The sequence below is a fragment of the Lithobates pipiens genome, unplaced genomic scaffold (assembly GCF_037356315.1).
Source record: "Lithobates pipiens isolate NorthernLeopardFrog02 unplaced genomic scaffold, aLitPip1_a1.2 Scaffold_10, whole genome shotgun sequence".
In the NCBI taxonomy this organism is placed as follows: domain Eukaryota; kingdom Metazoa; phylum Chordata; class Amphibia; order Anura; family Ranidae; genus Lithobates; species Lithobates pipiens.
Genome location: NW_027507686.1, coordinates 220,970,480 through 220,985,265, shown reverse-complemented (window position 1 = coordinate 220,985,265; position 14,786 = coordinate 220,970,480). Strand labels below are relative to the sequence as shown.

General features: G+C 43.3%; 1 protein-coding gene and 1 pseudogene across 6 annotated transcripts in view; both read left to right on the top strand.

The window, feature by feature from the left end:
* The window catches only part of DGKZ (diacylglycerol kinase zeta), a 341,151-nt gene that overhangs the window by 306,647 nt on the left and 19,718 nt on the right, over nt 1-14,786 (top strand). For all 6 annotated transcript variants that reach the window (XM_077461740.1, XM_077461769.1, XM_077461759.1 and 3 more), the window contains 4 exons: nt 3,741-3,772; nt 4,008-4,051; nt 7,682-7,802; nt 11,518-11,554. In XM_077461740.1, coding sequence (XP_077317866.1) covers nt 3,741-3,772; nt 4,008-4,051; nt 7,682-7,802; nt 11,518-11,554 — 234 coding nt within the window. The remainder of the gene's footprint in view (nt 1-3,740; nt 3,773-4,007; nt 4,052-7,681; nt 7,803-11,517; nt 11,555-14,786) is intronic.
* On the top strand, nt 806-1,560 carry LOC143940426 (apolipoprotein M pseudogene; annotated as a pseudogene).

The following is a 14,786-nucleotide window of genomic DNA, read 5'->3' as shown; positions in this document are numbered from 1 at the left end:
AAATGCTGCAAGAGGTGGTCAGATACTACAGGAATTGTACAGGAGATGATCAAAAACTACAGGAAAGCTACAAGTGGTGGCCAGGGACTACAGGAATGCTACAAGAAGATGGCCAAAGACTATAGGAATGTCCAAGAGATGGGCAGAGACTACAGAGATGCTACAAGAGGTGGTCAGAGACTGCAGAAATGCTACAAGACATGGTAAGACTACAGGAATGTTACAAGAGGTGGTGAGATGCTACAAGAGTTGAAGAGAGACTACAGAAATGTTACAAGAGGTGGCCAGAGACTACAGGAATGCTACAAGAGGTGGTGAGATACTACAAGAATGCTACAAGAGTTGATCAGAGACTACAGAAATGCTACAAGAGGTGGCCAGAGACTACAGAAATGCTACAAGAGGTGGTCAAACTACAGGAATGCTAAATGAGGTGGTCAGAGACTACAAGAATGCTACGTGAGGAGGTCCGATGCTACAGGAATGTTGCAAGAGATAGTCCGAGACTACAGGAATGCTACAAGAGGTGGTCAGAGACTACAGGAATGCTACAAGAGGTGGTCGGAGACTATAGGAATGCTACATGAGGTGGTCAGATGCTACAGGAATGTTGCAAGAGATAGTCCGAGACTACAGGAATGCTACAAGAGTTGATCAGAGACTACAGAATTGCTACGAGAGGTGGTCAGAGACTACAGGAATGCTACAAGAGATGGTCGTAGACTACACGAATGCTGCAAGAGGTTGTCATAGAACACAGGAATGCTACAAGAGGTGGGCAGAGACAACATGCATGCTACAAGAGGTGGTAAAAGAGCACATGAATCAGAGAGCAGAGGCACAAGGAGGGCAGAAGAGTCATTTACCAAGAGACTGCTTGACACAATATTGTAGCCATCGTGGAGAGACCATCATAGACATGTTCAACACTGCTTGGCGTTATTTCCTCTACCTATATGGCCTGGCCATCGACTCCCTCTCCGTCTGTGAACACAGTGACCAGCTCTCAGCATCACACATCAATAGGACCCAGTTCCCATTGCAGTACATGGGGAGGTGGCACTTCTTGGCTGCGGCAGCACATCATGGAAGCCAGGAGCTGGAGATTTTCAAGGTTATGGATAACGCCCGATTCAATGTCCAGGAAAGCACAGAGAGGGAGAAACTGGAGTTCACTGCATCCATCAGAGTTATGGATGGGTCTTGTGTTCCGCGAAAGTGGGTTTATCTCCTAAATGAGGGCAGCACAGAACTCCGGACTGAAGGACATCCAGACAGACTGACCGAGCTGTTTTCCTGTTATTGCCCCGATTGCATCATCCTGAAGGAAACCGATAACAGCACCAACAGACTTCTCCTCTACTCTTGCACCCCGCAGTTAGAAAAAGGCTGCATTGATGAGTTCAAGCGCAAATCTGATTGTGAAGGCTACAAAGACATTCTATTGATTCCTCAGACTCTAGAATACTGTCCTCTGACTGAATGAGCTTACAGCTTCAATATACCGTATGGTTATATTTTGGAAGAACCTAAACAATAAACTGACTGAATGTAAATCTATATTGTGTCCATAAAAACCCTGTGTTTTTTTCAAAAAAAAAAAGAGCACATAAATGCTACAAGAGATGGTCAGAGACCACAGGAATGCTACAAGAGGTGGTCAGACACTACAGGAATGCTACAAGAGGTGGTCATAGACTACAAGAATGCTACAAGCGGTGGTCATAGAACACAGGAATGCTACAAGAGGTGGGCAGAGACTACAGAAATACTACAGGAATGCTACAAGAGGTGGTCAGAGACTGCAGGAATGCTACAAGAGATGGGCAGAAACCATAGGAATACAGCAAGAGGTGGCCAGAGACTACAGGAATGCTACAAGAGATGGTGAAAGACTACAGGAATTCTACAGAGATGGTCACAGAGTGCAGGAATGCTACAAATGGTAGTCGAAAACCATAGAAATCCAGCAAGATGGGCCTAGAGACTATAGTAATCATACATAGGGTGGCTACAGACTGCATGCATGCTATAAAAGTTGTTGGAGACTACCATGCTTTAGGAGGCATCCATAGAAAATACGTGTGACTTCTGGAGATCAATGTTATTACAGCCTCTTTAGAAAATAAATGCTTTTCCATCTGTTTTCCCTTCAACCCTTACTAGAAATGTTCTTGCACTCTGTTCATCTCTCTCAGCAAGCTTCATAATTAAAGATCAAAGAAAAATAAACTTTAGATGAAAGGGATGGGACAGCACAGAAAAAAAGTTACATGGTGTGAAAGAAAGAAACTAAGGTATTTTTAACTACTAGAACATAGGCCTGAGTCAGAACCTAGGTAACAAAAACACAGTCTGGGGTGCAGGGACCCTGTTGGCTGCTCAATAAGTGTCAAAGGGCTGCAGGTTGAGCACCAAGGCTCTCTTTGAACAAACGTTTGTGAACACCAAAACCGTTCTAAATTATCGATCTTCGCTGTTATCAGTGAAGGGTACTAATAATTCCACAGTATGAAAAGACATTTTCTGCAGAGCACCCCATTGCTAGTGGTGTGCTGCAGTGCATTGCAGCGTGGGTGAGTGGTGGAGGTGTATTGGGGCACCATTAAAAATGAATGGTACTGCAGTGCAGCAATGCACGTATAGTGTGTTACTACATGTTGTATTGCAATTGGAAGTGTAGAGGCTGTTATAATTGCAAAAAGGGGACCATGGTTTTTGGTGAGGATGTCCAACAAGCTCGTATATGTGTGACGGTCCTCAGAGTTCCTGGCTCGCTACCCTTGCTACTGCCACTCTCCTTATTGAATGTAAGCAGAGTGAAGGTGTGTCAGAACTCTGCAGAGAAACCACTGCTTCCACACAGAGAGCAAGGGTTCCAATCTGCAGCATGCAAGCAGGGGACAGGCTTTTCTACCCAGGCTGTGGCTGCTCCTCGGGGGGAAAAAATTACTGTAAGGTGACCTGGCCATTTTATAGATGGGCAACTCCTATCCTCATATTGATTAGGGGGGTTCAAAATTAATAACTGCTGCAGTAGGGAAAAGACACAAAAGATACACTGCATCTTTCCAAATAACTGTCCTACTTTATTATGACTCAATTGAAGGTTTTTATACACATGATTACTTAGTTATCACATTAATATTACAATTGTACATTTATGGTAACAAGGGGCCTAACATAGGCAGGTTAATTTTAATCAGGACTCGAAAGAATGTAAACATGTAATGAAAACATTATTAGTGCCGTGTCCACAGTGAGCAATACATATAAAATAGAATACAATTCTACAATCTTTGTAAAGGAAATACATTTCCTTTACAAAGGCTTTGTTCACCTTGAATTGATACAACCTGGAATGTCTTTAGCTAATCTAAACTGAAAGTCCATTTGGGTTTTAACACAAACATTTAACAAAAATGCAGGACTGGGTGTAGAAACATAATGCATGAAAATATGTGTTAGATTCTGAATAACATACTTATAATATTAATAAGACAGGCCGGTCACATGATCAGTGCCAATGCACTTCTCACATGGTCTCTGACGAGGGCCTATAGATGGCAGAGCTGAAGAGCTGATGTCCAGGGCGATTTAGCAGAGACCGTATGACCAGTGCTTCAACATTAGTCATGTGACTATGCTCCAGGATGTTCCTAGATTTCTGTTACTTTTTCAGCAGATTTGCACATTTATATTGTTTATATTTTAATTTTTTACTCTCTCTCTTTTTAAAGGACAGAAAATGACATCTCCGACTACCAGCCAGGTGAGCATATAGAATCCCCATTTATCAGCTGTTTTCTATGTGAGTGATTGGTACAAGGTGTGGTTATCCAGGGCCATTCCTAATACTATTATTATCATAGGACTGACAATGCAGGTTTAACCTGTTTATCAATACCGTGCAAAGGGCATGTTACTTTCCTGTCACAATTAAAGATTTTTTTTCAAGGGTAAATGTTTACTTTGTGCATATTAAATTTCTCATTTTTCTTTTATAGATGAAGCTTTACTGGAATCTGCAAAAAATGATGATTTTGAAAAGGTAAGTAGGACATTTGACTGCTGCGAATAGTTGCAGTTGCCTATCATCATAGTGAATGGGGCTGACAGCCGCACCTAACCAATCAGTGCTGCAGCAGGAATCTGTAAATCACTGGTGTGAATGTAGCCTTAAATTAGAAGTTCAGCCAAAAACTAGGTCTAAGGACAGGTTCAGATATATGTGGGTGCGGTATGCAGTCCAGGGTCTGCTGCGTTTCTGTTCATCGGTTCAGGTGACAATTTTTGCCAGAATTCACACTTGAACTGGTCCCAAAAATGCACAGGACCCTTTTGAAACCGCACCGCGGCCTCCCGGATGTGTGTGAACCGGCTCCATTGAGAGCCAGTTTAAAACACATCCAATTCGCATATACACTTAGGTCCCTATATATTTTGACACAGGCACAATTTTAGATTTTTTCATTTTTTTTCAGGTATTTACCAAAACATATTCAAGCTATAGTTAATATAATGGATATGTCTACACTCTCAGCTTTAATTTGAGGGTATGTACATCCAAATCAGGCTTCAAAAATTAAACCAATCCATCAGAGAGATAGCAGCAGAATTAGAAGTGGCCAAATCAACAGTTTTGTACATTTTGAGGAATGAAGAACCCACTAGTGAACTCAACAACATAACAAGGCGAGGACATCTATGGAAGACAACAGTGGTGGATGATCGCAGGATCCTCTCTATGGTAAAGAAAAACCCATTCACAACATCCAGACAAGTAAAGGACACTCTCCAGGAGCTGGGCGTATCGCTGTCAAAATCTACAAGAGAAGACTTCACAAAAGCAAATGCAGAGGGTTCACCACAAGGTGCAAACCATTCATAAGCCTAAAGAATAGAAAAGCCAGATTAGACTTAGCCAAAACACATCTAAAAAAGCCAGGCCAGTTCTGGAAAAGCATTCTTTGGATGGATGAAACTAAGATTAATCTGTACCAGAATAACAGGAAGAAAAAAGTGTGGAGAAGGCTCTGAAGAGCTCATGATCCAAAGCACACAACCTTATCTGTAAAACATGGTGGAGGGAGTGTGATGGCATGGGCATGCATGCCTTCCAGTGGCACTGGGTCATTGGTGTTTATTGATGATGTGACAGAAGCAGCCGGATGAATTCTGCAGTGTTTAGAGATATACTGTCAGCCCAGATTCAGCCAAATGCAGCAAAGTTGATTGGACGGCGCTTCACAGTACAGCTGGACAATGATCCAAAACACACTGCAAAAGCAATTCAAGAGCTTTTGAAGGAAAAAAGTGAAATATTCTGCAATGGCCGAGTCAATCACCTGATCTCAGCCCAACTGAGCATGCATTTCACTTGCTGAAGGCAAAACGAAAAGACAGCTGCAGTTAGAGCCTGGGGAAGCATCAGAAAGGAGGAAACACAGTCTTTGGTAGTGTCCATGGGTTCCAGACTTCAGGCAGCCATGGCCAGTAAAGGATTCTCGACAAAATATAAAAAAATTAACATTTTATTTATGATTATATTTGTCCAATTACATTTGAGCCCCTGAAAATAGAGACACTGTGTATAAAAATGGTTGCAGTTCCTAAAACTTCTACTTGTTATTTATGTTCAACCCCTTGAATTAAAGCTGAAAGTCTGCACTTCAAATTCATTTAGTTTAGTTTAATTTTATTCTGGTGGCATACAGAGCCAAAAGTATGAAAATTGTGCCTTTGTCCAAATATATATGGACCTAACTGTATGTGAACCCAGCCTCAGTCTACTGGCAGCCACATTCTAAGCAGTGGTAGCTGTTGCTGGAAGACTTTGGGGGGGGGGGGGTGGCAGGAGAGGGAGAGCGTTGCCTGTCAGCTGCAGTACCCGTGTCTAGTGCGACGGCCATCTTGGATTTCTTGTTGGCTGTGACATAGTCCTGCAGCCAGTGGGGGTAGAGACTGGGAGCGGGTCCTGTTTCTGGCCACAAATCACTCCATCGATAGTGTCGGAGGGCAGCAGACTGAGCTAGAACCGGATTGCCCAGACTCCGCACTCACCTTGCGGTTGGAGCCCTCCAGCAGTCACCGCTCCCCTAGTACCCGGAGCCGTGGCTTCTGCAATGACTCAGCCTCCTGTCCTGATTGGCCGCTGCAGGAAGCCGATGCCGATTTTGCTGGTATCTCATGGTGCGAGGGCTCGGAAGGCAGTGTTCTGTGGTCCAAGGACAACATATAACTGCCCAATTGGGGCTCCAGGCTGTGGTCATGTGCTTGTGAGGCGGTGATGGACCAGGTAGAGACCATCCACAAAGTGCACGGCCACATAGATGGGGGGGGGGGGGGGGGAATCAGCCGCCACTGATTTTAAGACTAATCCATCTAGCCCTGTAAATCAAAAATCGCTACACTTACTTTTTCTGCAGCCACTCCGGTCCCACAGTAAGTTGTCAGCAGGGACTCCTCTGTATAGGCGTGTGCAGGAGAGGCACATAGTAACTATATGGGTAACATCTATTCCTAAGCATTTCCCAGGCGTTGTCAGCTGGGTATTGCCTAGGAATAAATGTTACCCATATAGTTGCTATGTGCCTCTCAATTTTGCTTCAAAATTTCTTCACCTTAAGGCATTCCCCACATTAAGGTAAGAAATGTTTAGGTAATAATATTGCCTCCTCACACCCCCTTTTACTTACCTGAGCCCCCACTTAATCCAGCGATGTTCCCGTCATCAGCGTCTCCCCCCATTGGCTCCTGCTGCTGTCAGTCAAATCCGGGGACGAAGGAGCGGGAAGGTCGAGCCAAGCTGTCTGTGTCAATAGATGTAGACAGCACAGTTCAAAATCGAGCGTGCAGGTGTGTTGCTTCCTCTGACGGCACACCAAGAAGAGGAGGAGCCAGGAGCACTGGCAGAGGACCCCAGAAGAGGGGGATCAGGGCCATTCTGTACAATTCTGTTGCACAGAACAGATAATTAGAACATGTTTGTTATTTCAAATTACACTTTACAATCACTTTAAAGTGGAACTAAACTTAAAAAGTAAAAAAACTGTAAGCGAGAACCTCTTTATTCCAGAAGAGACATACTATATCCCTTCTGCAGTAACAAACACTTACCTGCAGTCTTCTATTGAGTGTATAGTGAGATGTGTAGTTCAGCATGCATCCCTGGCACATTTTGCCTATGCTGGATGGACGGACTCCCCTGCGCATGCACGGAATGACCTCATTCCCCTACCGGCCAATCAAGAGGCCAAAACCCTTCACCCAGAAGTACGCAGAACGAAGATGACAGCAGCTATCGAGGGTTGTAACTTCTGTATTCGTAAATGGTAGAGGAGAGTATTTTTGAGGGTTTAGTTCAGCTTTAAGCTGCCCACATACTATGCAAATTGGCTTAGTGGATGGCCCTGCTTATTTCTCATCAAAAGTTGATCATTTGACAGATTTTTGTCAAAGCAGCCTGCTGTAAAAAAAAAATTGCCAAATATGCTATCACTTGGTCTAAAATAAGATATTTAATGAAAACAGTTTTTTTTTTTTTTAATGTTATTGGCATGTTGATAAGGGGGGAAAGGAGGAACCAAGGAAGCTAAAAATATAAGCAATTTAAATGTCAGGTTTAATGATTGTTAAAACTTATTTTTAAACCTCCTTCTCTGCCTCGTATTTCCCATAGTTCCGGGAGGCTCATCGTGCTGGGGGTAACTTGGCACAGCGAGACACTGATGGCTATACACTATTACATCACGCTGTGAATGTTGGAAGTAAGGAGATCGTCAAGTACCTCATTGAGCATGGTAAGTGCTGGCAGAGCCGATATCATGATTTAAATAGCCAGCCACAACTAAATCCTCACCACACACATTACAGCTGTACAATGTCATTTTAGAAATACTAACAACTACATAGTTCAAGGGATTCTTATCAATTTCTCATGAGCTGCTCATCCGTCTCCCATCAGTTTTTTTTACATCCACTACCAATGCAAAAACAGATCATTTGTTCATTTACATCCGTTTTTTGTCCATTCCATTTTTTAACGGAAGAAAAATAGAGCTTTGATCCGTTCCAAAAAGAAGATCTTGATAGAATTGGATGTGAATGGATGATCATCCGGTTGTCCATAGAAATACATTGGTGTCTATTTTTCATCTGTCAATGGATGGATGAAAAACGTAATGCACGTGTGAAAGGGGTCTATGGCCCCCTTTCACCCATGCGGACCGTTTGTTAATATTTCATCTATCCATTTATATTCGCTTCCGTCCACATATGTTTTTTGGAATGGATCAAATCTCTATTTTTCTTCCGTTTAAAAAAACAGATTGGACGAAGAATGGATGTAAACAGACAAATGGTCAGTTTTTGCATCCGTTTTCGCATTGATAGTGGATGTAAATAAAACTGATGAGCAGCTGATGAGAAATTGATGAAAAACTGTTGCAAATTAAGCTAAACTTTATCAGTTTTTTCTTTGAAAAAACATGACTGAACTGATGTGTGAAAGGAGCCTTATGCTAGCCATGGACACTTCTGCTGATTTCTGCTGAAATTCAAACTGTGATTAGCCCTGCCACCCCAACAATAGTCGATTTGAAAATCAATTGAGCCAGGTGAAAAATTATTAACCAAAGTGACTGTATCATACTAGATGGACTTGAAGAGAAGAAATCATGTATATGAAATGTGGTTAACTTTTTTGATGTGGGGGGGCCTCAAGTGCAGCCACTGATATCACTTAGGGGCTGCACATAAAATTCAGTAACTATTCAGTGCCAAAGACAGCAGACACACATCAGGATATAACCAAAGACTGTGGGCATGATGAAAGATGGTCATTGATGAAGGGCATAATACAGATGATGGCCAGAGACTGCAGGCATGATAAAGAAGATGGTCAGAGACTGCAGGCATGATAAAGAAGATGGTCAGAGACTGCAGACATCATAAAAGAGATGGTCATAGACTGCAGACATGATACAAGAGATAATCTGAGACTGCAGACATGATACAAGAGATGATCTGAGGCTGCAGACATGATGGTCAGAGACTGTACATGTTACAGGAGATGGTCAAACTGTGGACACAGTACAGGAGAAGGTCAGAGACTGTGGACATATTACAGGTGAGGGTCTGAGACTGCAGACATGATACGGGATATGGTCAGGGACTGCGGACATGATACAGGAGATGGTCAGAGACTGCAGACAGGATACAACAGATTATCGGAGACTGTGGGCGTGCTGCGGGAGACTCTGATTGGGAACATGCTATATTAGTTGTTGGAGATTGGGGACATACAGTATCTCACAAAAGTGAGTACACCCCTCACATTTTTGTAAATATTTTATTATATCTTTTCATGTGACAACACTGAAGAAATTACACTTTACTACAATGTAAAGTAGTGAGTGTACAGCTGGTATAACAGTGTAAATTTGCTGTCCCCTCAAAATAACTCAATACAAAGCCATTAATGTCTAAACCGCTGGCTACAAAAGTGAATGCATCCCTGAGTGAAAATGTCCAAATAGGGGCCAATTAGCCATTTTCCCTCCCCGGTGTCATGTGTCCCTTTAGTGTTACAAAGTCTCAGGTGTGAATGGGGAGCAGGTGTGTTAAATTGGTGTTATCGCTCTCACTGGTATACTGGTCACTTGAAGTTCAACATGGCACCTCATGGCAAAGAACTCTGAAGATCTGAAAAATAGAGTTGTTGCTCTACATAAAGATGGCCTAGGCTATAAGAAGATTGCCAAGACCCTGAAACTAAGCTGCAGCACGGTGGCCAAGACCATACAGTGGTATAACAGGACAGGTTCCACTCAGAACAGGACTCGGTCAAAGAAGTTGAGTGCACATGTTCAGCATCATCTCCAGAGGTTGTCTTTGGGAAATAGACATATGAGTGCTGCCAGCATTGCTGCAGAGGTTGAAGGGGTGGGGGGGTCGGCCTGTCGGTGCTCAGACTATATGCAGCACACTACATCAGATTGGTCTGTATGTTGTCCCAGAAGGAAGCCTCTTCTAAAGATGATGCACAAGAAAGCATGCAAACAGTTTGGTGAAGACAAGCAGACTACACATGGATTACTGGAACCATGTCCTGTAGTCTTATGAGACCAAGATAAACTTATTTGGTTCAGATGGTGTCAAGCATGTGTAGTGGCAACCAGGTGAGGAGTACAAAGACAAGTGTGTCTTGCCTACAGTCAAGCATGGTGGTGGGAGTGTCATGATCTGAGGCTGCATGAGTGCTGCCGACACTGGGGAGCTACAGTTCATTGAGGGAACCATGAATGCCAACATGTACTGTGACATACTGAAGCAGAGTGTGATCCCCTTCGAAGACTGGGCCGCAGGGCCGTATTCCAACATAACAACCCCAAATGCACCTCCAAGACGACCACTGCCTTGCTAAAGAAGCTGAGGGTAAAGGTGATGGACTGGCCCAGCATGTCTCCAGACCTAAACCCTATTGAGCATCTGTGGGGCCTCCTGAAATAGAAGGTGGAAGAGCGCAAGGTCTCTAACATCCACCAGCTCCATGATGTCATGGAGGAGTGAAAGAGGACTCCAGTGGCAACCTGTGAAGCTCTGGTGAACTCCATGCCCAAGAGAGTTAAGATAGTGCTGGAAAATAATGGTGGCCACACAAAATATTGACACTTTGGGCCCAATTTGGACATTTTCACTTAGGGGTGTACTCACTTTTATTGCCAGCGGTTTAGACATTAATGGCTGTGTGTTGAGTTATTTTGAGGGGACAACAAATTTACACTGTTATACAAGCTGTACACTCACTACTTTACATTGTAGCAAAGTGTCATTTCTTCAGTGTTGTCACATGAAAAGATATAATAAAATATTTACAAACATGTGAGGGGTGTCCTCACTTTTGTGAGATACTGTACTTCAGCAGACAGTCACAGACTGGAGACATGTTACATGAGACTGCTAGAAGTCACTGCTATTACAGGACAATAGAGAGACACAGATTAGTGTCTGCCGAGGCCCTGAGTAACGCACAAAAAGGGCCGCAGATTGGGCACTAGGGATGTTTATATGGACTGGATTGGCTGAAGAATACAATGTATGTGCTATTTCATACCCTGATAAAGCAGCAGCTGTTCCTGGCCCCTGAATCATTGATATTGGCTATATTTGAGCTTACATTGGAAAATCTTTATATCTGGACGATTAATTAGGTGGTGTGGCACTTCAGTCTCAAATCTTTTAAGCAAAAAAAAAAATGTCAGGGGTTCTAATTCTTGCAAATTATATCCATAACATTTTGGCATTATACATACTGTTGTACATTAATAAAAATATAGGAAGTTGTATTAACAACAATGCAAAATCATAAAAAGGCCTTAGTAACCAGTGCAATCAGAACAGTTCACTTACTAAATATACACTATACCAGCCCTTAAAACATTCTTACTTTTTGCCTTTACACTCCAAATGTCTCATATCATTTTTTTTGTCTCGCATTTTTTTTTTTTTATCCAGCTCCGTCTGAAATCCTGGATGTTGCAGAGCTCAAGAAGTAAGTTTGCTGCCAAAAATCACTCCGTGGGCTGTTTGCTGAGTCATGGGTGTTAAAGAGACATTAATGTCAGAAAAGGCTTAAAGGAGGATTTTTATTCCTAAAGCAATGAAAGTTAATTGCCTCTAAAAGGGTAGTTTCTGTGACATCAGCATAGCTTTTGAGGTTTTCACCTTTAGGTATACATCACTCGTGGAACATCTGTCACCAGGACAATGGAAGAATTATGTTGTTAAAATGCAGCCAATCAGTTCAGTCCACTCAAAACCAGTATTTTTTTATTTTTTTTATTGGTAGATTATGAAGAGTATAGTCACCTAATGTATTCTTTAAGCTAAACTCCAGGCAGATAAGAAAAAGACATCAATTCAACTCTGTATTCAATATTCGATAATGAAATGTATTTTTTTTTTTTTACCTACCTGAATGTGACTTGATATCATCCTCTTACAGTCCCTGTATAGCAGAGCTTAGACTGGGGTAAGAGAAGAAGTACAAGTAGCCAATCACATGTGCTGCAGTACAAGAGACATGCGAATAGGAGGAGAATGCAGAGTGACAGAGAGATGACCTCATCAGTGTACTGCTTCTCCTTACTGTCCACACACTGGGTGGGGATGTGGAGGAGACCCATAAGTGTTACTGGACCACAGAAGAGAAATATCAGGTCCCGTCCGCTCCCAGACAGGACTGTGCTATGTGGCAGAGTTGTGTAGGGAGCTGTTTACACATTTCTGTTCCTCCAGTCCTGAGATTTACACAATTCTGCTGCATAGCTAGCTGAATGACACCTCTTTATTACAGTTTTTGACTATAAAAGGAATACAATGTCGTCTTTTCTCCATTCACAACCTGCTTACTGAACAGTGAAACACTGATTAGGTCATCCCTCTGCTCTCTCACCCTACCAACATGCAGATTTGCATGCAGCATACCTGATTGACTCTCGCTCTGAGTGTATAGTAAATTGCAGGAGGCTGATAAAAAGAAGTTCAGGTACCTAAACTAGTTGAATAGACATGTACTGTATTTAATTATTAATAAATACAGAGATGTATTAATTTGTGCCTTTTAAATCTATCTGGAATTCAGTTTTAAAGTAGAAGTCTGAATTAAACTAACTGTTTTTAAAAATGTCCCCTTCCACTCCTAATATCTATGCTGACTAACCTGTGTAAAAAGATGTATATACTTGCCTATTGTCAGCTTGCTTGACTCTGGTCATGTGACCTGACTCCTCTGTGTCAGCTGCAAGGGAGAGGAGGGAGCACTGACAACACCTGGGGCATGGGAGCCTATATCGGTGTTTCTCAACCTGGGTTTCGCCGCGATCTACCTGTCGATCACAAACAACAGACGGATAGATCGAGTCTCAGTCAACATGCAGAGTAGCACTGTATGAAGACCTCTCTCGTAGCACGATCTTTTCCAAGGCTCCTTCTTTTCCTCCCGTCCACCCCGGGTGATGTCATATACAAGCATCTGGGGTGGAAGGGAGGAAAGGAGGGACCGGCGGGAAGGATCACGCTATAAGAGAGGTTTTATTATGACCGCTTCCCACCCTACTCTGCATTTGAAAAAACTGCTGTACCCTGCAATGTGCTCCATTCCCTACACTCTCATGTACCCTACTGTGTTTTCCATTCCCTGCACCCTCCTGTACCCTACTGTGTGCTCCATTCCCTGCACCCTCCTGTACCCAACTGTGTGCTCCATTCCCTGCACCCTCCTGTACCCTACTGTGTGCTCCATTCCCTGCACCCTCCTGTACCCAACTGTGTGCTCCATTCCCTGCACCCTCCTGTACCTTACTGTGTGCTCCATTCCCTGCACCCTCCTGTACCCAACTGTGTGCTCCATTCCCTGCACCCTCCTGTACCCTATTGTGTTCTCCATTCCCTGTACCCTACTGTGTGCTCAATTCCCTGCACTCTCCTGTACCCTACTGTGTTCTCCATTCCCTGCACCCTCCTGTACCCTGCCGTGTGCTCCATTCCCTGCACCCTCATGTGCCCTGCTGTGTGCCCCATCCCCTGCTATGTTACCTGTACCATGTTGTGTGCCCTGTACCCTATGTGACCTGTACCATTTTGTATACCCTGTACCTTGCTATGTGACCTGTATCATGTTGTGTGAGCTGTAACCAATTATGTACCCTGCTATGTGGCCTGTACAGTGCTATGTGTCCTGTACCATGTTGTGCAACCTGTACCCTGCAATTTGACCTGTAACCAATTATGTGGCCTGTACCATGTTGTGCAACCTGTACCCTGCAATTTGACCTGTAACAAATGATGTGGCCTGTACCCTGATATGTGATATGTTCCCTGCTGTGTGACCTGTAACTGGCTATATGACCTGTACCATGTTGTGTGACCTGTACCTTGTTACATGCCCTGTAACCGGCTATGTGACCTGTACCTTGTTGTGTGCCCTGTAACTGGCTATGTGCCCTGTACCCTGCTATACGCCCTGTACTGTGTTGTGTGCCCTGTAACTGGCTATGTGCCCTGTACCCTGCTATACGCCCTGTACTGTACTGTGTTGTATGCCCTGTGCCATGTTGTGTGTTTCAGAAGAAAAAACGCACACATTTCACATAAAATAGGTAAGTTCTAATATTTATTTATATTATTTAATGCTATTTCTTAAAATAATTGTTATATCACAGCTTGCTAATCACACCAATTTTCCGTGAGTTGTAGATCTGAATGCTATTTTAGGGGTTCCCCGAGATCTCAAACCTTTTGCCAGGGGTTCCTCGATGGTAAAAAGGTTGAGAAACACTGCACTATATTGTCAAAAGTATTGGGGCGCCTGCCTTTACATGAACTTTAATGGCATCCCAGTCTTAGTCCGAAGGGGTCAATATTCATTTGGCCCCCCCTTTGCAGCTATAACAGCTTCAACTCTTCTGGGAAGGCTGTCCACAAGGTTTAGAAGTGTGTCTATGGGAATGTTTGACCATTCTTCCAGAAGCACATTTGTGAGGTCAGGTACTGATGTTGGACGAGAAGGCCTGGCTCCCAGTCTCTGCTTCTGGTATAATTCATCCCAAAGATGTTCTATTGGGTTGAGGTCAGGACTCTATGCAGGCCAGTCAAGTTCCTCCACTCCAAACTCGCTCATCCATGTCTTTATGGACCTTGCTTTGTGCACTGGTCCAAATCATTTGTTGGATGGGGGATTATGGTGTGTGTTTTTTTTCCAGGAGTTGAACTTGGCCCCCTAG